The sequence below is a fragment of the Glossina fuscipes genome, unplaced genomic scaffold, assembly GCF_014805625.2.
Source record: "Glossina fuscipes isolate IAEA_lab_2018 unplaced genomic scaffold, Yale_Gfus_2 124422, whole genome shotgun sequence".
NCBI classification, from domain to species: Eukaryota; Metazoa; Arthropoda; class Insecta; order Diptera; family Glossinidae; genus Glossina; species Glossina fuscipes.
This window is the reverse complement of record NW_024006384.1, coordinates 1-22,828: the sequence shown is the minus strand read 5'-3', so window position 1 is coordinate 22,828 and position 22,828 is coordinate 1. Positions and strand designations below refer to the sequence as shown.

At 31.5% G+C, this 22,828-nt stretch overlaps 3 protein-coding genes across 5 annotated transcripts; 1 reads left to right on the top strand and 2 right to left on the bottom strand.

Moving 5' to 3' along the window:
• Window positions 1–294: 294 nt before the first annotated feature.
• LOC119644526 (aspartyl/asparaginyl beta-hydroxylase-like) lies at window positions 295–11,163 on the bottom strand. Its single transcript, XM_038044082.1, has 14 exons — window positions 10,887–11,163; window positions 9,817–9,876; window positions 9,390–9,572; window positions 8,814–9,313; window positions 8,546–8,753; window positions 6,834–6,911; window positions 6,280–6,399; window positions 5,369–6,082; window positions 2,798–2,892; window positions 1,944–2,184; window positions 1,778–1,883; window positions 1,032–1,726; window positions 617–647; window positions 295–539 (listed from the first exon to the last, which is right to left on the bottom strand). The coding sequence occupies exons 1-14, from the start codon at window positions 10,936–10,938 to the stop codon at window positions 389–391; spliced, it is 3,234 nt and encodes a 1,077-aa protein (XP_037900010.1). The 5' UTR covers window positions 10,939–11,163; the 3' UTR covers window positions 295–388.
• Window positions 11,164–12,654: 1,491 nt separating this feature from the next.
• Window positions 12,655–13,458, top strand: LOC119644528 (CDGSH iron-sulfur domain-containing protein 3, mitochondrial-like). 2 transcript variants are annotated; one of them, XM_038044087.1, is made up of 4 exons: window positions 12,655–12,753; window positions 12,815–12,959; window positions 13,014–13,107; window positions 13,204–13,458. In XM_038044087.1, exons 1-4 carry the CDS (start codon window positions 12,709–12,711, stop codon window positions 13,325–13,327), a joined length of 408 nt encoding a protein of 135 aa, XP_037900015.1. In that variant the 5' UTR covers window positions 12,655–12,708; the 3' UTR covers window positions 13,328–13,458. The 2 variants fall into 2 exon arrangements, with proteins under 2 accessions (XP_037900015.1, XP_037900014.1); XM_038044086.1 differs by having other exon boundaries at window positions 12,812–12,959; window positions 13,204–13,457.
• Window positions 13,459–14,897: 1,439 nt separating this feature from the next.
• Window positions 14,898–20,503, bottom strand: LOC119644527 (microtubule-associated protein RP/EB family member 1-like). Of its 2 annotated transcripts, none has more exons than XM_038044084.1 (7): window positions 20,220–20,503; window positions 19,947–20,092; window positions 19,241–19,505; window positions 15,592–15,737; window positions 15,443–15,525; window positions 15,281–15,353; window positions 14,898–15,221 (listed from the first exon to the last, which is right to left on the bottom strand). In XM_038044084.1, exons 1-7 carry the CDS (start codon window positions 20,338–20,340, stop codon window positions 15,171–15,173), a joined length of 885 nt encoding a protein of 294 aa, XP_037900012.1. In that variant the 5' UTR covers window positions 20,341–20,503; the 3' UTR covers window positions 14,898–15,170. The 2 variants fall into 2 exon arrangements, with proteins under 2 accessions (XP_037900012.1, XP_037900011.1); XM_038044083.1 differs by lacking the exon at window positions 19,241–19,505 and adding an exon at window positions 16,123–16,396.
• Window positions 20,504–22,828: the final 2,325 nt, after the last annotated feature.

The following is a 22,828-nucleotide window of genomic DNA, read 5'->3' as shown; positions in this document are numbered from 1 at the left end:
TAGCAAGGAATTTTTTTGTAATATCTATCATTATCCTATCGATAGAAAACAAAATTACTTACATAAATTTAATTCTTTTTTTCAAAGTTTAGGAAATAAATTTAAAACTTTTCAATTAAATTTTTTTTTTTTTTTTTATAAATAATTGTCTTTCGCGATTTATTTGTTATTATAATTTAAAAGATAACTGAAAGCAAATTTTATTTAATTAGTTTACTAACACACGTACAGTACATGAGCAAACTGTGTTTGAAATTTTTTTTGAGATACACTATTATTATTATATATGCTATAAAATTAAATACAAAAAGTAATAATAATAATAATAATAATAAAGCTGCTGTTTGAATTTGTTAAGGTGGAAAATGATGAATAAATAAACTCGTAATTAAATAGCAGTTAGTGAGCGACGTTTTTGTAATGTTAGATCGGGATGCCAAACATCGACTATCAACACCAATCGTATACCGGTTCCATTATGCCAGACCTCATGTTCAAAACTATCATCGAATATTAGAAATTTTCCCTCGTGCCAAGTGCTAAAATTAACATTAAATACTTGAAATTCTTTCCAATTTTTTCTTAAAAAAAAAAAAAAAGGGAAAAATATGTTTACCTTTCTTCTTCAGCTACCCGTAAACGTGATCCTTTATTAATGAGAAAGCTTAGTTAGTTAACGACAAGTAATTTTTCCTAATTAACTAAATTCTTCAAATGATTGATAACAAAAACTCCTCCTTCTGAACATGGTTTATTCCGTATTACCATTTACTCATTTAACAGAACGGGTACGGAGCTTTTTCACAATTTATTGTCATTGAACAGAACGCGGACAGTGCTTTTTCATCATTTATTGAAAGCAACTCTGTTCCCTATCTATTCAGAACAAATGGTACTTTTTTTTTTTTTGAAATCAAAGCAATTTTACAAGTGCACAATGAAGTTGTGCGAAGTGAAATCAGAATCCAGAAAAAAAAAATTTCAAGGAGAAGTTTTTGAAACATTTGCATAAAAGTGAAATAAGAACGTACGTGCTCCTTCGGGTACCACCAAACCTAAGTGAGCTCTCAGCCGACAATTGGTAGGCCCGCAATGAGGCCATACATGCGTATCTTCGTGCATAATACTGAATTTCACTTGTCCTCTGCGACACTGACGCGCAACAGGAAATTCTTCAATTAAACTGCAGGTAATGGGGGCCTTCAAGCAGTTACGATATATTTGTTGACCGCGCGCATACAATTCAAACTGTTTCCAATCACCTTGATCTTTGAGATTTTCTGATTCATCGATGAAATATCCTTCTTTACTTAGAATGTTCAAACCCTCTGCTTTAATAGCCAACCAATTCTGTTCTAATTTATGAAAGAAAGCCTGATAACCGGTTTCATTTTTTGACCAAAATGGTTGAGCTTTAAGTCCGGGTTCGTTATACAAAGAACGCTGATAAATGCTAGGGAATAATTTTAAATCGGCACCTTGCTTATAAACTTTGAAAGCCTCTTCTTCGCGACCCAAACGTTGTAAAGCATCGCCTAATTGAAAATAAAAGCGTCCATCCTGAGTACCCTCCGCTTTGCTGGCAATGCCACGTTGCAAGTAATCGACTGCCTTGTCGTATTTCAAATAATATTGTTTTAATACAAAACCGTAATGAACCAAAGCAAAGCCATCGTCTGGCCATTTTTGAAGTAATTGTTCCAAAACTTTTTTAGCCTCTGAAAAACTACACTGGTGTACTCTTACTTCAGTTAAGAATTCATAAACATTTGTTTACCGATTTATTAAGAGATAAGTAACCGTTAGCTGTTGACGCAACTCTAAATCTTGCGGGAAACGCTTTATAAGCTCATGATGTAAAGGCAAAGCATCCTGATGTTGTCCTGGAAAAGAAAAACTATTTAGAAAAAATTATTTTCAATTTATTTTCCAAACTCATTTACCCAAAAATTTCATTCGTTCCAAGCACCTTGTAGCTGCTGCTTTATACTCCTTTACATTTGCAATTTTTTTATCGATCTGCAGATAATACTTATAAACTTCAATGGCTGCTTTTAACAATTGATTGCTTTTCTGTTGTTCGGCGTATGCATCTAAGGCTCGAGCCTTAGCCAATTGCAATTGGATTCGTTGTGGGTAAGTTTTGATGAGCATATCATAGGTTTGTAAAGCTTGGGGATAAAGCTAATTATGCCAAGCATAAACACATAAACAAACAAACAAACAGCATGTTAAAACGTTAAGTTAGCAAGAGCAAAAAAATAAATAAATAAATAAATAAAAAATTAAAATTAAGTCAATATTAATTTCACAAGCGAGAGTTATTCTAATTTTTGTAAAGTGGGTGTTTTTATAGAATAACTCTGAGTCAACATTGAGTTAATTTAAATTTTTTTTATTTTCCATAAAACAAAAACGAAATGCAACGTTTTCTTTTTTTTTTAAACAGTTTTTTTTTAACACACCATAGACAGGTTTTTAGTTAAAATTGTAAAATTCATGCGCTTTTAAACAAAAAACAAATATTAAAAGATTATTTGAAAAAGAAAAAAAAAAAACGCATTAAAAGAATAAAGTAAAGAAACACGAAAATGTAAAGCTATGCACATTTAGGACTTAGAAAAAGATTGTCGTGGTGTTGTTGGAGAGTACTTTTTGTTTTTGTATTTTTTTTTTTTTTTTTTTTGCTTAAAATTTTAATGATAATTGTACTGTAGTAAATATATATTAAAAAATTGAAAGATTTTGTTTAAATTTTTTTTCTTATTATGATTTTAATTAAAGAAATTATAATTACCTCTCTCAGCATTTCCTCATTGGCTCTCCTTAATTCTTGCTCGAAGACATCGAAATCGTCATCGGAAGCTCTTGGACCGCTTTTTGGTTTTATTTCTATAGAAAAAATATTTTTATAATCTAATTGGTTAAATTGATTAAAACTGAACTAAATACGAAATGGATTTTATTCATTTTATTTTTTGAAAAGTTTCTTATCAACATCTGAGCAATCCCTATATACCTAGAGAAACGTTCAATACTTGCGTCAATAAGAGAAATTTATTGAATTTGCCGCCATTTTTGCGATAAAGTCTTGTCAAACCAAAAATAAAAAATTCACACCTAACAGTGAAGGGTTAGTAAAAATCGAGCACTACACGTGAGAGCAACACGTTTTCGTTGTTGAACAATAAGTCGCATGCCATACAGCCCGTGAAACCATTTATTTACTGCATGGGATATACCTTGGTCGTGCTTTGTCTCACCGTCGTCCATTTATTAGACTTATTTACAAAAAAAAGTCTACGCCAACGAGTCCACAACCACCCGTAGATTGAAGAACGAGATTCAACACCTCATCAAAGATATTCAGCCACATTTATGCAAAATGGTCATCGAAAACGTTATGGTCCCCATCCCGGTGTTACTTTTTTTAAGAATAAAAGAACTTTCAAAGGTTGCCTGTTCAATTCCTCCACGGGTTATTTGGAGGCGTTGTTGCTGATTTTTTTTTGGACCGCTTTGTGGTGCTCAAGCTTTTTTCCTCAGAGTTGCGTTTAATTTACTCTCTACAGCGGGCTTCGGGTCTGACCAAATTGCCCCATTTGCAATACCAATGTCTGTACAAAAACTTCCAATATTTCTAATAAACTTGATGTCGATATTTTCATTTTTGCAACTCAAAGAGTGCCAAGAGCACAAATCACAAAGGCACACAGACGGACAGATATGACTTAATCAAGATCACAATTACACGCTGGTCAAGAATATACATATTTTATAAGGTCTCTGACATTTCCGTTTGGGTTTTACGTAAATTATTTCAAAAAAAATACGAAAAAAAGTATATCCTCATCCTTCAGTGGTGGGAGATTAAATATCTATTGAACTCTGTCTTTACATTTTTTGTTATGTGCCTTATGTTTATCTTTGGTGTTGGCTTTCAAAATTTTAAAAATTGCTATAGAAAATTAAAACGCGAGACTTTCATTATTTTATTTCTAAAGTTTGTAGCCTGTTTATGGGTCGCCTAATAAGTCAGGAGCGTTCAACAGTCGAATGAGAGATTTCTTAAACGAAAAATTGCTATCGAGGAACATATTCAAATTGCGATTGAGTTTACACACCATAGAAAAATCTAAGACGGCTTCTTCTCAAATTAAAAATTTGAAAATATTTTTATTAAGTACTCATTACACCCTACACTACTAGGAGGAACTGAGATAGATCAATCCTCCTCTCAATCTATACAAGTCCGTTCGTCTATTCGTCTTGTTTTCTTGTGTCTGTCAGCCTACAGAATGCAATTTTTGAGATATGCTGATGAAACTTCGTACATCCGCACGTTTGGCCGAAGGACAAAAACTATCAAAAATGGTTCCGATCGACTTCTGTTTTCACAAGACCTTAATTTGAAATGTCATTATACGGACAACTGCATTAAACGAAGTGGTGTAGGGTGTTTAACAATGGGCGGCGCTCCCCTAGATTGTGCTCAAATGTTTTATGGACGGAAAGTTGTAACAAACAAAAATAATAAAATACATTAATACATTAATGTCATTGAAATGAATAAATATAAGAAAAAATAAACTAAATATCAATTCAAATTTGGAATTATTCCAAAAATTCAATTTCCTTAGTTGCTGAATGATGATGAACACTTCATGACCATTTCCTTATTCAATTCATTCAATCTAAGCACACAACCACACATTGTGTTCAAAACTTGTTGTTGAATGTCGTTAAGAATCTTAATCATTTTCATTTGACGAAAAGAAGAAGAGGAAGAAGAAATAATAAGAAATTTCGATCGTTAGCAATAATTGGCGTTTTGCATTTTCGAAAAAGTAAATTATCTTAAATTAAAGTAAAATACATTATCTTAAAACAAAACGAAAAAAGAATAACAAAATATTGTAAAGAAAACTTGAAAACCTTGAATACTTAAAAACATTTCTTAAAATTATATCTAAAAAAAAAATTGATAATCAAAAGTCATTAAGAGAAAAAAAATTCGCAAACTTAATTTTCTATATATATAAGAGATCTCTTCGTAGACGGATCTCATTTTAGTTTACAACTTTTAAAATTAAATCGCATTCTGAAGGTCCTTGAAACAGACAAATGCACTTTAACAGTATTCTTAAGCCAATGAGGGCAAGTAGTAGAAGAAACGAAGACAACATCGCAACTCTACGTGAGAGTGAGAATAGCGATAACCAGAACTAATAGAGATCTATGGCTCCTAAGTCACAGTCGAGTTATCGATAACGAAACGCGATGAGAAGCGCCCATAGTTAAAAACGTTATTTTTACCTGTATTTTAACTAAAAATAATAAGAAACATAATTTTTTTTTTAGTAATTACGTGTCCATGATGGATCATCGGGATCTTCATCACTTTCATATTCTTTGGCTGGTAATTTGCCATATTTGGCTTCTAAACGATTCATTAATTCTGTATCATCGACTTCGGATATATCATCCTCTTCGTCAACATCGTCATTATCATTTAATGCCTCATCTTCATCTAATACTTCAGAGTTATTATCTTCTGCTTCTTCCTCATCGTCATAGATATCATCTTCATCATAATCGATAACTTCATCATCTGGCTGATAATGCATCATCTGAGAATACTTAGGTAAAACATCAGGTATTTGCAAGTCTTCTTTCATTGACGATAAGGTTACATTTGCCTCAACAGATTTTGGTACGCTTTGATTTGACATAATTTCTGCTGGTGCGATTGGTGCTAAATCAACGACTGCGGCTAGTTTCAAAGAAGATTCTTCCATTTGATTGTTGATTTGATTGTTTATTGTGGATATATTTTCTACTTGTTCTTCTTCTTCTTCTTCTACTTGATCTTTTTCTTCTTCTTTTAATGTTATTTCCAATTCCGATTCAACTATAGATCCCGGTTTATAGCCCTTAGAACGATACATGGCTTCCAATTGCTCAAATGTTTCGGGAACGTACGCATCTCCAGCATCTATTTCACCTTCTTCACCAGGCTGCTCCTCTTCATCCACTAAATACTCGATTTCTTCTTCTATTTCAAATTCCTCCTCGGAATAATCTTTAAATTTCATTTCATTAATAAAAAAAAAAACAAAGTACAAATAATAAAATTTTCTGAAAATGCTTCCAATCGATTCAAAGGTAAGAAAACAAGTCCGTTATACCGTGTATACGGTAATCAAATTAAAAAAATCAATCATTTTTAAACGTTTATCAGCATAATAGACTTGTTTTTGAATCGGGAACGTTTTTAACCGTTTTCTAGTAGAGATTCGTCGTTTGCTTCCATTCCACTCTCCGGTATGGGCTCTTCATCAGTTGCTATGGTAAGGCGACGTTTCATTAATGTTTCTGCCATGTCTTCACCTAAAGTAGCTTTTTACAAATAATATAAAATCAACTTCTTTTTTCTTTTTTTTTTTTTTTATGTATAAACACAGTTAACAACAAAAAATTATATATATAAAAAAAAAAAAATAAATAAGTTCACAATTGCGAGAAAAGAAAGTGCAAATATTAGAAAAAATAAGGATGAAGAACATTTTTAGAGAAACATTTTGTTAAAACGTAACATAAGGAAAATTTTTAATTGTGTTACGAAATAACGTAAAGCGTATTACGCTCCACAATGCACAACATCAACATGCGTACGAAATTACTAAAATTTTGGTTATACAGAAGAGCAGGTTAAATGGCATAATATGCTTTAAAGGGGTTAACATAGTCTCTACAAAAGCTTAAGTCTTTTCGTGACTTATATACAAAAATAACAGAGCAAGACTATGATCTTATTATAAGATAGCACTCACTTGCCATAGGATTTTTCCTAATCAATACGAGACGCGCTACCGAGGCTAGAGCGATACCGATACCAATTTTCAAAGTCACTGTAAATATGTTTTGTAATTAGTGAACTTTTTCCGTATTTTGCACTTTCTTGTACAAGTTCTATTCTTATTTTGTATTATTTACATATTGTGTAAACTAAATTGCTTCTTCTTTTTCATTTTCTGCAAACTTAAGATAAAAATTAAAACTCAAATACAAAAAGTTTTTTAATTTCTTTGGTACTTATAACTCGAACTCGAACTTTTGGTTGTTAATTTCCTTTTTATACGCTACACCACTTGCGGTACAAATGGTCTCAGGAGGGCTTGAGATAGGTGCACATTTATCCGTCCATCTGTCCGTCTTGTTTACTTTGTTTCAACGTGTAGGTCGCAATTTTGAATATATTTTGATGAAATTTGGTACAGCGACCACTTACGGAGTCCATTTTATCAATAATTTTACGGTTGTGTAAGATACTTAATGGTGGCCTTGCCTCACTATAGTGTTGTTACTTGTTTTTAAATTCAAAAGTTTGCTTAGAGCTAAGAAAAACATAATGTTGTAACCTGCTTTGGGGGGCCAAATATATAATGGTCCCTCGTCCATATTCATATATAGGATTTATCATAAATAATATCAATTAGTGCGACTACGTATTTTAAAACAACTACAATTTGTTCACTTATGAAACTATTAACTTTTTCACATACTTTTCTTCTTTTTTCCCCCAAAAATTAAGACTAAATATAATTTGAAGAGATTATCACGTTAAGACGTAAACCTAAAGTTGAACCTACAGAATCTGGAAAATTCGTAATTTCAATGTTATTCCATTTTTACCCTTTCCAAGTCGTTAAGTCGTTTTCAAAGCCTATACCATCCAAAACTTGCCACTATATTTAAAAAATTCCAGTTTGACTTCTAAAGCAAGACAAGCGAGACAGAAATAGTTTTAAGGAAAAAAGTTGCGTTAATCAATTGATAGAAATTCAAACTTCTACAAAATTGCTATTTACAAACAGACAAAGATTTCTTATAAGAGGTTTTTCTCTCTTTAATTAACTAAGCTTTTTTATACCCATCACTGAAGGAAGGACGGACGAGAAGTCCATTCATATTGTCAAAATGTTTGCAAACAGCCAGAATGAAGCCCCAGAGACCCCATAAGATGTATATGGTCTTGATCATCTTGAGCATCACATTCTAAACCGATTTAAGCTTATCCGTCCATCTATCTGCCTGTGTATTGCCTGTGTTAAGCAGTCTCTCTCCTCTTCGCAAAAATATAGCAATCGGTTTTAAATTTGGTCCCAAAAAAATGGAAATTTTTTGAATGCAGGCCAAATCGGTCAAAGAACACGACCATAGTGTAACATAACCTGAGATCGCTTCTCTTTCTCAAAATCAAAAAAAAAAGGCTTTTGTTTGTTTTTTCGCGAACTACAAAAGCATTTATATTCTACGCAACATCTGCACAAAAATGGAGAAAATCGGTCACGCCCATTATTAAAATTTAATTCTTTTATCAAAACCTTTCCAGCACCCAGAAACAAGCTTCGGACACCACACAAAATCCACATGTTATTGATCAGTATTAAGCGGTGATGGGTGTAAAAATCTCGGTTGTGGTCGAATATAGTTTTCTTACTTCTTTCCGTTCTTTATTTTTCTTTTAAAAAGTTTTACTTACGCGAGGAAGCCCATGACGGTACTTGATTAGATATCTCATCATCCATACTGTCAGCGTTTTCTGCGTTTTCATTAACTTCAACAGATGGCGGATTATTTTTGGCTGCTGCTGCTGCTTGCTGACGTGCTTTCTCTTGCAACAGTTCAAATTCACCTGCGTCATTATCAACTAGATTTTCTAAGGATTCATAAGTGCCGTCATCAAAATCCTAAAGAACAAAGAAAATTAAAGCAAAAAAAACGAAAAAACCATTATGAAAAAACCAAACCTCATCATCTTCTTCGTCTTCCTGGTTGTCAGCACTATCGTTATCATTGTTATTCCCATTTGACGCTACATTAGAAGTTTCCGCTGTGATATTTTCATCGACATTCTCGTCGTCTTCGTCGTCGTCCTCATCTTCATCGTTTTGGGATTGTTGAGCAGAATTCTTTTCTTCGGTGATATTCTCATCATCGTCGTCATTATCGTTTATGGGAATTTCTTCTTCTTCCTGTTCATCTTCCTCTTCCTCGTCAGCATCATCTTCACCAGTTTGCTCTTCGGTCGCATCTTGCAGCTCTTCTTCACCTTCAGAAACATCTGCAACTTCTTCGTAAGGTTCATCGTCATGTTCGTCATCGTGCTCTTCATCATGCTCGTCATCGTCCTCATGGTTTTCAGCAGAAGCAGCAGCGTGATCATCGTGATCGTCATGTTCTTGTCGATGTTCCTCTACCCAACCATCAAAATAATTAGAAAAACGCGACTCGGACAAAGGCGTGTCCACTGCGTTCGTTATTAAAAAGGGAAAACATTTATGATATAAAAATGTCTTTTTAATTAATTTAAAGAACACACTTACTGTCAGTCGAGTCACGATTTTCCATTATGATTAAAGCCACTAAACCCAAAAGTACGGCCATCAATGAAAAGAATATTATCTTGGCACACCAATGACCGCCCGTGCCATGATCATGCTGCACGTGTAGAAGGACGTCATCGGTGCCCATTTTAGTAATATGGACACCGTGAGATGCTTCATCATCTTGAGAGGAAACAAGGACATACAATAAATTAACAAAACTAACATAAAAATATATTGTATAAATAAAAAAAATTAAGTAATTAAAATAAAAAAATAGGTATAATTTTGATTTTAATAGAACGACGATATATTAGCAGTGCAAGATACATTTTCTAATAAATATTTTGAAAATGTTAAGCGGAAAGCATTTGAGGACTTTAGGATAATATCTTTTAAATTGGGAATCACACATTAGCTGGTCTACCTTGTAAACTACTTTTACGTGAAAACGTTATCTCGCCATCCGATTTACGATCGAGACCATCTATATAGGTTATATGTGCAATAATTAAAGTTATTAATTAATTACTTTTATAAAAAACAATTAGAAGAGAATTGTTTTTATGTATTTGTGCATGTATGTACATCTTCATTCATATTTAACTGCATGATCTTTTCTTCGACACAAACATAAACGCAAAAACAGTAGATAATTCCTATGACTGGCGAGAGTTCCCACCAATTTCTTTCAATTTTTCTTCTGTATGAATGTATGCAACGATATGAAAACAAATGACTAAGCGATAATGTACGCAAATAAACTCAAAGTGAATTCATTTACTTGCTTTGTTATCTTCGGTTATGCTAACAAACAAAATGATAAAAAATTCCATTAGATTTTAGCTCCATGGAAAGATATAAAACAATTATACAAAAAAAAGGTAGATCTATTACTATAACATTACACAAATTAAATACACAATAGCAAAGGACAATAAATGAAAGTTTGATAGAAAAATTTATTTTTCATTTCCGCCACCCATCAATTTAATTTTCTATGCTTAAATGGACTCACTATAGTTCCTTTCATGTCAGCTGAAGTTTGGTCGCAACAATTGTCTAGAGAAGCAGGGAGTTTGCCAGTTTATAAATCAAAACACTCTCTATGATGTAAAATAACATTAATCTCCTTGACATTGCATTTTATAAAATACTTTAAACGTTAATGTATTTTGGCAGCCCTATGTCATATGTTTTTTTCTCTGTTTCTCTTGATCGCTCTGAGCGCAAAGAATATTGTGTATGAGAGAAAAAAAACAAATACCTTGCTACGAAATATATTAGGATTATAAAAATACATATGATTTTCATATAGAATGCAAAAAAAAAAATAGCAACAAAGTACCCCCGAAAAATATTTTTGCTTTATATAATAGGACCGCTTAAAAACCATTTATATATATATTGAAGCCATACAAATATACATGATTGATAAAAATAAGGGTTGTTTTGTTCAGTTCGTAGAAAAAAGTATTCAAAAATATGATTACCTACCACGTTTCTTTTTCTTATCCTTACGCTTGCGTGGTTGCACATCACCGGACATTTCTTAAACCCTTTTTATTGTTTTTTTTTTTTGCTTTTTGCGCTCTCACAACACGATGGTAATTACGATGTTATTGCTGATTATGATCACGTTATTAATGACCTATTTCTGAGGCTATTTATAATAACTTAACGGTTTCTTTGTCACCACTACAATTTTTTAAAATTTAGTGACAAATATTCATATGTTAACATTAATTTTCGTATTATTTTTAGGAACAAAATTTTCTATAGAAAGCAATTTTTCAACACAAATTTTACTTTATTTTAAATTATACGTTCATAGATGGGCACACGAACATTTAATTAAATATGTTTGTTTCAGAAAAACGTTTCTTTTTTATTAAAAGTACACAAAATCACACTTATAATTATATATAAATCTATACATATATATATATATATATATATGTATACGTATGTTATGTGTGTCTATATAGATATATGCATGTATATATAGATATAGACATATGTAATAATCTCTAAATGTGTACACTTTCCGTGCGCTGTGCCGATATTGGATGTTTGCAATTTATTTACAAATCTTGCTCTACTCGCGCTCGTAGTCTTTTGACGTCTGATGATTGCCAGATTAACAGGCAATTTATCGGAAAAAATGTTATTTTATAATGAAAAACTTAAAAATAAATTCCTTCTTTCCGCATGAACGATTTCAGATTTATATTCTCTTGCTCACTGCAGCGTTCGTATATTCTCTCATTTTTTAACATGATTTCGTACTTATTGTATATGCGTTTACTGATCAGTACTTATGTAAACTTATGTTTAAGTTTTGCTATTCTCATGATGGTTTCCTTATTACTCTTTTCTCATTTCTACGACTTTTTTGTATTTTTATATAGCCGGTAAAAAAAAACTTTACGCTCCCATTTGTTATGCGATATTTGTTTTGATCGTTAATTCTTCATTTGTTTTTACATTGATAAAACCGGTCAGCATATGTAGATCATTTCCTGCAGAAATTATACTAAAAAATAAGTGAATAGTTTGTGTGGTATTATAGACATTGCAGCAAATTAATTACTCTCTTTCGATATGTCTAAGTAACATTTCGTACCAGAGTGTGTCTTAAATGTTATGAACAAACAATCTACTTGACTCAATTCATTGTCATTCATTGTCATCAGTATCGTTATATTCAAAAGTCATGTAATTTGATTCAACCTGAAAATTATATTTTTCCTCTATGCTATTTTCTGGTTAATTTCAATTTTAAGCGAAACTAGCAAAGCGCTGAAATGATCATAGTAGTATATTTATTATTTTAGTTTCAGTTCAAAAATTTCTCTACAGAATATACCCATGTATATTATCTGATCTAAAAACTTTGTAATCATATATCTAAAGACTTTTATTTTATTAATATTTCAAGTAAAAATCAGCCGTCGTATGATTGATTCTTAACAGTAGCTTTATAACGATAAAAAGCATTGACACTGCCAATCTTGAATAAATTAAGAAACTCTTTTTGTGCAAAGAAGTTAAAACGAAAAATATATTCAGTTTTTAGAATTTTTTAAGAATTCCTTTTAAGTATTTCCTCTGTTTTTTAAATACATTTTAAAATATAATAGATTGCTTAAAAATCGACAAATGTCTAAATTATTACAATGTGATGAATAAAATAGAAAGCATTGCCATACTAAAAAATACTAGAAAGTAGATAACATCTGATTTTAAGTTGTACATTTAGTTTCATAAATTTTTTTTAGAAGCAGAAAGTGAATTTTTTCAGTCTTCCTTACTTATAATGTTGAAATTATTGAAAAATACTCGTAATCCATATCAGCCAGTGGTAATTCTCGCTTAATGAATTTTTATACAAATTTGTAAAGAAAGCAAATATTTTACAGCAGCGTGTTTATTGCTCATCAACCTCCAAAAAGGATACGCAGAAAACAATACCGAAAAATGTTTTGGAGACTTATCAAACAGCTCAATTACAATCTGAAAACGGTGCCATTTACGATAAAAAGCCCTTTAAAATACATTTAGATCAAAGTGAGCAAATGTAGCACCCAGTAAAGCAATGCTTTATATAATCTCCTTTTGCAGATAAACTATACAGTTGGTGCTTATGCGGCAAATCGAAATCGCAACCAATTTGTGATGGTACTCATAAAAATGAATTTTTGAAAATTAAATTGCGGTAAATATTACAAGCAATTGAAGCTTACATAGCCCGATTTTATAGACTTCGTAGGCTATAAGTGCAATGAAATAAATAAACAATTTTTTTTTGCAGGCCAATACGCTTCAAAGTCGAAAAAACCGGTGATTACTGGCTTTGTAATTGTAAACACACTAAACATAGACCCTTTTGTGATGGAACCCATAAGGAACAGCATATACAAGATGCCGTTAAATAAGTAGCATTTCTCAAACATTGTCATGACCATCATCGTCAGGACATTTAGGACGAAAATAACAACTAGGATTTAAAATTACTTTTTCAACGCGATATGTTTTATTTTTGTATGTAATAGTTAAAAGTTAATAAAACATATTTCATATTTTCAAAGTATTTTTATGTTTATTTGTTTTCGTAATATAATAATATATGCATATGTTTATATGTATATAGAAGGGTGGTTTAATTTTGTTATATTTATTATATTCATAAAGCACACACACACATGTACAACGAGATGTTTTAACGTATCCTTATGAATGTTTTTAACTTACGGAGATTAATTATAAAATATTTTCTTTTTTTTCTCTCAATATAAACAACACAAAAGCTTATAATCAAACTTACAGCCAATGAAAGAGAAATAAAAAAAGGATATGTACAAGTTTTAAATGCCTTTTTTTTTTGTACAAATTCAAATTAAACTAAAAATGTTTACAATTTATAGAAAGTAAAATAAAAAACTTTAAAAATTTGTTTAGACATTCGCGAACTTTTTTTTTCTTTTGTCATTTATTGATTTCTTTTCCTTTGCAAAAATCATGATCCTTAAGAAAATTTGGTTGAGAATTGTTTTTCCCCAACTATTTAACAATAATTTTATTTGACCTGCTGATTGAAAAAAATTAAAATATTAAAATCTTTTTTTTTACGTACTTGAAAGGCGTGAGGCCACATTTAATCTGTCTCCACCTTTCTAATACTAAAATTTTCCACTTTAGACACTTTAAAGCAATACTTCCCTGATAACTTTGCGATCTCCCTTCCTTATCGGAGATCTCACAGTCATAATGATTGCGAAGAAAGCTATAACTTTGAACAAAGAGCCGGCACAAGATCATAACCCAAAAGGCACATACTATGCCCGAAACGTATGCAGTCGATATTCACTAAAGAGCATTTCTTAATTCATCCGACAACCTGAGTTTTTCGCATTTCTTTTCAGTTGTTCGAATGTCGAGGCACACATGATGAAATCGAACCAAAAGACTAGAAACGCAAAAACTTTACTATAACTTTGCAATGCTTCGAGATGTTCCCGTTGCACTTTCTTCTTGACAATAGAATAAGTCGCTCAAGGAAGAGCATAAATATATAAATAAAGTAAGTAAAGGGGCCAATTTCCTAAACCCCTTTGTATGAAGTCAGTCGTTAGTCAGTCAGTGCATATTATGTTGTTAAGTCGTAAGGCTCTTGCAAATGATTGAATGTTTCTTAGAAATGCAGAGAGATGAGTTTCACTTTCTCTTTTTTCTCTTCACTTTAGTAAGTAGCAAAGCAAACATACAAACATACATGATCAAAGTGAAAGTAACCGATTAAGAGAATAGCTAAAGAAATCTATCTATCATGTAGTCGTCAAGATCGATAAAACTTAATCCGCATTGCTAAAGTTCAAAGCTAACCGCTGTAAAAAACAAAAAAAAAAACCTACTTTTGAAATCATCCGAGATAAAATGTTGAGCATTTTCATTAGCGACTTTCCATTTGTTTTTTTTTGTTTTTTTTTTTTTTTAACAACTTGTGTCTTGTTTATACAACAACATGTAAATTGTTTGTTTTTCTTTATTTTATATTGGATAGAGAGTAGAAAAAAAGATTAGCAAAAAATAGGCTCTACAAGAAAGACAAGAAATTTTCTTTGCATTGATTTTTTTTTTTTATAGAAAACTGAAGTAGTTAAAAAGATTTATGTTCTTTGTAGAAAAAATCGTAAACATAAGTTATAAATTTAAATTATAAAAAAAAAAAAAAATATCAGAAAGAGACACCACACTTATACACACGCACACGCCACGAATTTAGTATTCCTCATCTTCCGGTGGAATTTCATCGGGAGGTGCGAAACCATCCTAAAAATATACTTTTCAGTTTTTTTGACCAAGAAAAGTATTAATGGGACTCATTCTACCTCGGTTGCATAGAGAATTTCTAAAATCTTTTGAACCAACGGATGTGTTTCTCCTTCGTCAACTTCTTGGCAGCTGCAAAAAAAAAAAAAAAAAAAACAAAACAAAAATGTACTTTGAACAGAAGCTTTTCAAGAGGCGCTTGACGCGCTCGGAGAACTTACAGAATTTCAATGTCACGCAATTTGGAAAAATAAAAGTCTCGTTCTTTTTCTAAGCCTTCCAAGTTCAGACGCATGTCCATAATCTGTGAAAATATTTTTTCTTGTTAATTAAATGAAATTTTCTTAATATTGTTTTTGTTTTTTTCTACCTGACTGGATAATTCTTCGATTTGTTGATTCGTTACAGTATTATTCGAATTATCGTTGGATTTCTTAACGGCGCCCGAGCTATTGGCGGAGGTAGCTGATCTTGCTGCTGCTGCTCCTGCAGTTGCTCTCGGTGGTACTTTCGTACCTTTTTAAATTGAATTAAAAATTGTTTAAATTATTAAAAAACACGCATCACACACAAATCCTTATTTATAAAGTCTCCCCAAAACCGAAAACAAATTTTCGAAACATCCTTTCTTCTTTTTTTTTATAATTTTCCAGAGAACATAGAAACTGTCCCTTCAACATACGTGAAGCACGTCAATAGAAATTTTCATTGAGAAAATAAATCAAAAAAAAAAAAAAAAAAAAAAAAAAAAAAAAATTAAAAGTGTTTATAAAAATTTTTTTTTTTTTTTATATGGGAAAAAAAAATTAGGAATACCCAAAACCAAAAGATTTGTAAAAATTGGAAGCAATAATTAATATAATACATAGAAAAGTGATTAGAATATCAAACCACCACATACTGGATTTTGATGCCACTGATGATGGTACTGTTGAGCGTGCTGTTGAAGCTGTCGTCAACGATGAGGGCTTTCGGTGGGTAGCTATTGCTCCAGTACCAGAACCAGGTAAAGTTTTTACAAATGCCGCTCCGTAACCCATCTGCGCACCTTCTCGAGCTGCACTCGCATCATAATCCTTTCCATCATAATTGGCATCAAAGAATTTTTTAAACCATTGCAGAAATTCAAAATTATCTTGAAAGCGGCCCTTGATTAATTTATCAATTGGTATAATCTGCGATCGTTTCTCAAGGGAAGACGAGAGCAAGCAAGTATACATATATATATATATATATTATATATATGGTGGATGGTTGTTGGATGTGTGGTGCAAATGGCGGCCAATTTTTTTGTGTTTTTTTTTTTTGGTGGATATAGTAGATGAGAAAGAAACAAAAACAAAAAGATACAAAAACCGAAAAAAGAATGAAGAAAAAAATTTATTTAATGATAGAAAATGTAATGTTAAGCAAATATTTTATGATTTTTATATGAGATTTTTCCGGTTTCATAATTACAAATGAAAAGCAAAGTAAGTGATAATTACGTGACTTATTTAACTTATATATATATATATATTAAAGCAGCTTTGTGTGTGTGTACAAAAAAAAAAAACAATAAAAAAAGCTTTAATATCATTTTCTCTATTTACAGCTTCACGGGAATCGATAAATCTTTGACATTTTATATATTAAAATATGCATATGCGTGTAAAAGGCAGAGATGATTATGTTATTTCTATGATAATACTGGACTGGAATTGTTAACATATAACACATAACATATAATTTCCACAATAATCTCTTCTAGCATCTACTATCTCTTTTCTTTGTTATAAGTTCATTGTTAAAATTGTTTTCGATTTTTTACCTTAAATCGCAGCAAATAAAATAGAAACCCTATCTATCATATTTGAATTTTGAAATGCAAAATCATTTCTAACGATTTCCGTTCATATACAATTTTATATATACATACAAAATGCTCCTCTCACTCGATTTAAAAATTTAATTCCCTAAGCATATATGTATAACATTGCGTAATATAACATGGACTTGAGAGTGTATATAGTTACGAATACGTATTAAAATATTTAATATTGACTCAATTATATGAAGTGAAATATTTTTTTTTAACTTTTCTTTTTTTTTTGTGTAAAAAATAAGGGAAATGCTTTTATTTTATACATAAGTACATTACTACTTTTTTTGCACGCTACTTTGAGAAAATATTTAGAGCTTTTTTCATTTTGCACGATTTTTTAAATTTGTGAAAAGATTGAACATCTTCCCAGATTGGCCATGTCCCAAATATTTTTTTACGCTATTTTTTTTTTTTTTACACGACTTTCTACCGTGTAAAAAATGAGTTGCGTGTATACATGTACTTAATTGAATGAAAATAAGCAGCAAAAGTATCTTATAAATTGTAGAAAACATTGTTATGAAACTTGACGCAAGGGTCAGTTAGATTGCTGCGCACTACCTACTTATGCAAAAGAACTATTCCTTGATCATAATCACCCATCGTTCTGACACACCCAAACTCATAGGCTCTCTTTGCTCGTATTTCAATCAGGTTTATACAATTTTTAAAACTAACTTCATAACCAAGATTTTTTCCCTCGGATTTCGTAACTTTTATAGAAACACCAATGTTTTTACACGTGTACAGCGTAAAATTTAAAGTGATTTGATAATTTTAGAAGGTAGGTGGAACTTTTGAAGCTCATCTAAACCTTTCACATTCTCCTTAACATAATAACACTCTAAGACAACTCACTCATTTAAGTTAATCTAATCTCTTTGAAAAAGTATTAAATTGGACTTAAAAATTTATATCACATTTCGTAAGATATTTCTGAAGTTTTCTGTGTAAAAACTGATTCATTTATGAAATCCATCAGTCGCGTTCATTTCTTTCGCAAATTCAGTTATAGATAACTTTGACATTGACATTTGTGCAGTATAAGGCTTCATTTGTTTACAGTCTGTTGTTTAGTATATATTATATATAGGGGTAAAGGGATACATGTCATTTGAGATGGCGCATTTTTTTCTCTTAAGTTGCCTTGGAACAGTAATCTAAAAGTAGCTTTGCAAACTTTCGTGCGCAAAATTTTAGTCTTGAGCAAGATGTACGCAACACAGCAAATGCGCTTTGGCTTGAGTTGGAAACTTCTCCTGACAATGGGATTATTGTCCAAAGCTGTTTCCTACTGATGCAGTCGTATTTAGCAAATCAGTAGATAAACGAAAATTATGACTAATTTGCCTCAAAACCACAAAGCTTATACCGGAAGCCATCCAATAAGGGGCAAGCGATCACAGGAATATTCCGTCTTTTTTACTTGATTTAGAAATGGCACGTTTCACCAGTAAGAACAAATACACTCTTTTAAACGAATCTATCAAACGTGCAAAAAAAGAGTGGGGACGTAGTATGAGATTAAACATTTTTTTTATTTGTGCGTATAACACGAGTCTACATATTCACATTTATTAGTTTTACACTATTCGGTGATTATGAAAATTGTTTTATTGAGCAAAAAATCTCTCTAACCCAAGGAAAGTTTCCCGATTTCTATCTTCAATTCAGATGCGCTTCGTCATTTCTAAATTTAATGATTTGCAAAACACAAACATTTTTGAATACGAAGGGCCTTAAAAAAGAACACGATCGAAAAATAGCGACAACAAAATACTTGTACTTTTTTACTTTAATTTCTACTTTTACAATACGAATCAAAAAAAGAAGGCAGAGAAAGGAGATAGTGTCTTTCTTTTTTTTCTCTCTTTCGGAAATAAATCAATCTTCTGCAAAGACGGTGCTTAATAAATAATGAAGTGAATGGTGTACTTAAAGTTACAATGGTACAACAACAAAAAAAAAAAAAAAACGAAATACAGATAACACAAATGAAAATGAAAATTGCAAGAAAAAAAAAAAAAGCAAATAGAGAAGAAAATCCAACCAACGTGCTTCACCACCGCGTTTTTTTTTTTTTTTTTTTTTTTTTTTTGCCCCGCAAATGATAGTCGAATGGATTTTTATTGTTTACTTTTGACAAATCTCATACCAGTTGTGCGAATCGCATGATGTATTGCCCGTCCCGAAGGCATTTGTATGTGACGTTTCTCCACTAAATCATTACTGCTGCCAGCGCCACTGTTACCGCCGCCGCCGCCGCCACCAACGCCACTACCCAATTTAACGCCGCCACGCGCTACCAATGGCTCATATTCACGTCCATCGTAATTGGCATCGAAAAATTTTTTAAACCATTGCAGAAATTCGAAATTGTCTTGAAAACGTCCCCTAATCAATTTATCAACCGGTATAATCTAAAGGAAATGTTTGTTCATATTTTTTTTTTTTTCTTTATCAGAAAAGGTCAAAATGAAATAGAGATGGAAACGCGAGCGCGCATGTATGTATGTATTAGAGAGTGGGAGTGGGAGTGGGAGAGAGACTACCACGTTAAGAAAACAAAGCATAAATATCACTTACTTTCTTTTAAAAATAAATGCAACGCAAAAAACAAAACATTTAATATAATAAAATAAAAAATAAAATATTTTACATTTTACAACATAACATACAACAAACAACACGATTAATATGTTTTTTCATTGTTGTTGTTGTTATTGTTATTGTTGTTGACGTTATTATGATAATTGTTATTTACTATTATGAACTGCTTTAACTAAATTATTAATATACATGTACATATATATACATGTATATATATACGTGTATATATATATATATCTAGCGTAGCTTACCTTGTCGACGTTCATTTTCTTAAATGAAGCTTGTAAAATTTTAAAATTCTGAATATATTCATGCTCCAAATTCGTACGAAACTTGACACGTTTCATGGGCACCGAAGTTGGAAATAGCATATCCATAAATTGACAATAAGCAGCTCCTATTATATATAAAAATTACAACACAACAATAACAAATGAAAATTAAAGTAGAACGTTTATTTATGTATTTACAACATATAGCGGTTCGGTGGTGTGCCAGCTGCCGCCGATGCGCATTCAACATACCTGTGCAGAGCTCTTCTATTTTAGCAAATTGCGCTTGCAAGCAATCATTAACCCAAGCAAGCATATCATGTCTGGATAAATTTTCAGTTGTTACATTCGTCGAATATACGTTCACTGCCATTCTTTAAGATGATTAATATAACTCTGACTGGTTGACTAAACTGACTACTGGCACTGGAAAGTATGTGTTGTGTTTTGTGTTATATTAATTTATGTTCGTTGTTGTTTCTTCAATTCAAAACCAAAAGCAGAAGCGGAAACAAAGAGAGACACAGATTAAAGTAGATACTGTAAATAAAAATTAAATAGAAAATAATAAAAAAAAAAAAAGAAAAAAATTATTAAAAATTTTTTTATAAAATATTTATATATTATAATTTTTTTTTTTTTTTTTGTCTTTATTATTAGTATTTCTATTTTATTATTGTTATTCGCTTTATCACCTGGGGTGCAAGTGGTATATTATGTTTGTGCGGATGTACGTATTACCCAGAAACACTTGCGGACAGGCCCCACCTTTTTTTCAGAATCACTTTTAAAATTACTTTCTGCACCTTTCTAAACTTGTCCGTCCGTCTTGATTTCTTGGGCTCAACTTGCCCATTTTGATGAAATTTGATACACCGCCATATTTCGGCTTATGAAGGAACGCTATTAAATATAGTTCCGAATGTATCCCTTTTTCGACCACTCCCCAATATAAAACTTTATTTCGAAAAGTTCTTAGACATAGATAACTGCACTGAACGAAGTGATGTAGGGTATTTAATGGTTGGCCGTAACCCACTGTCTCGCTTTTGCTTGTTCACTTTACTTCCTTTTCTTTTCTTAATATATATTAAGAAAAATCCACATATTCTTAATATGCATTACCGGGCCCCCGAGAAATATTTAACATATTTTGTCAAAAGACTACAGGGAATTGCCAAACTAAGATAATCTTTCATTAATTCGAAATGTTTAGATATTGACATTGGGAACACTAGATGGATTTCAATACTGGAAAGAGAAACGGATAGCGTAGCGATCGTTTTGTAAGCTTTTTTCGAATTTTCTTCTACGACAGTGGCAATCAAATTCCTCCATCCAACCGACATTTTCTATTTCCAAAGGCAAATCAACATAACTGGCGACTTATGAATTATCAAGAACTACCGATCCTCAAGTTTAGATGATGACCGGCTTTCTTTTTCCGCTTCCACTCAATGATTTGCTACTCGAGCGACCCGGGCCAAGTATTTAACAAACTATCCCATTCCAAACGATTCCATTTTTACACAGTTGCTATGTCATCTTACTCATAGAATATATAAGGAATATATATACATTTGTATATGTATATATCGTTGCATCTGCTGAACTTTATAAGCATAATGGGTGAAAAAACCCAATTTTTGCGTTTTTGAAAACAAAAATATTTTCAATTTATTTTATATATTGGCAGATCTGTGTGCCCGATCTTGGCCATTTTCATTATTGAGCTTCCTGTAAGAATTTCCAAAGGTGTTTCGCAAATTATCTTAGTCTTGTCTTAACTTTTGAGTTGAGGAGAATATTTATTGCAAAAAAAATTCAAAGATGGACGGAAGAACAGAGACAAGCTTAAATCGATTTGCGACTTTACAATGACACGGAAAATTTCATAGAGCCTAGGCTGCTTCAAATTCTCGATGTTGGCTCGAACGTTGTAATAAAATCCACCCTATAATGATGCTTTCACATTTTTGATCGATTCCGCTTTTAACTTGGGAACTTGTCATAACCCTACGGCAGAATTCCAATGGCAAGCATAAGTGAAAATAACGTTAACTGAATTCAGAGAATTTTAAGCGACTCCAGTAGTTTAGATATTTATAGTGGCTTTCAACTTTCCGTTTTTCCAAGTGTTCTAAATACCATAAAAAAAAAAAAAAATATATATATATATATATCTAGTCCTCTGCGCTAAGTACAAGAAAAAAAAGAAAAGAAAATGAATTTAAAAAAATTTCTGGTATTTCGTGCTTGAAAAATATTTTACTATTGTTTGCTTAACTGTTTAAATTGTAAATTCATTATCACGCTAACGTTGTACCGGCATTGAAAGACACAATTAAATGAATATTGAATCTATAATTGCTATAATAATTGCATTTTTCATTTTTACATCAAATATGAAGCATTTATTGAATAGAAAAAAAAAAAAAAAAAGAACATGATATCGGTCAAAGAGCGGTTCAAAACATTGCGAACATATGAAGAAAAATGCTCTGTTGATTTAATGGAAAATTTGTAACACAGATAAATCGAAAGCAAAACAAACCATTCAAAAGTTATTTATCAATTCTTTTACACCCTACATCACTTGGTATATATACGAATTTCGTAAAGATAATGCCTTGAGATAATTGCAACTATCAGTTGCTGAACCGATTTATGCTTTTCTGTCTCTCTATGTGTTTTTACAATATTTCTGAACAACATTTTCTGAATCGATTTAAACCTCTCCGTCCGACTGCCCGCGTTAAGTTTGCGTAGAATGGCTTGAAATAAATTCACAAACGATTTAAGCTTCTGTCCATCTGTCCATCTCGGTATGTCTGCGTTAATAATTATTCCGAATCGATTTA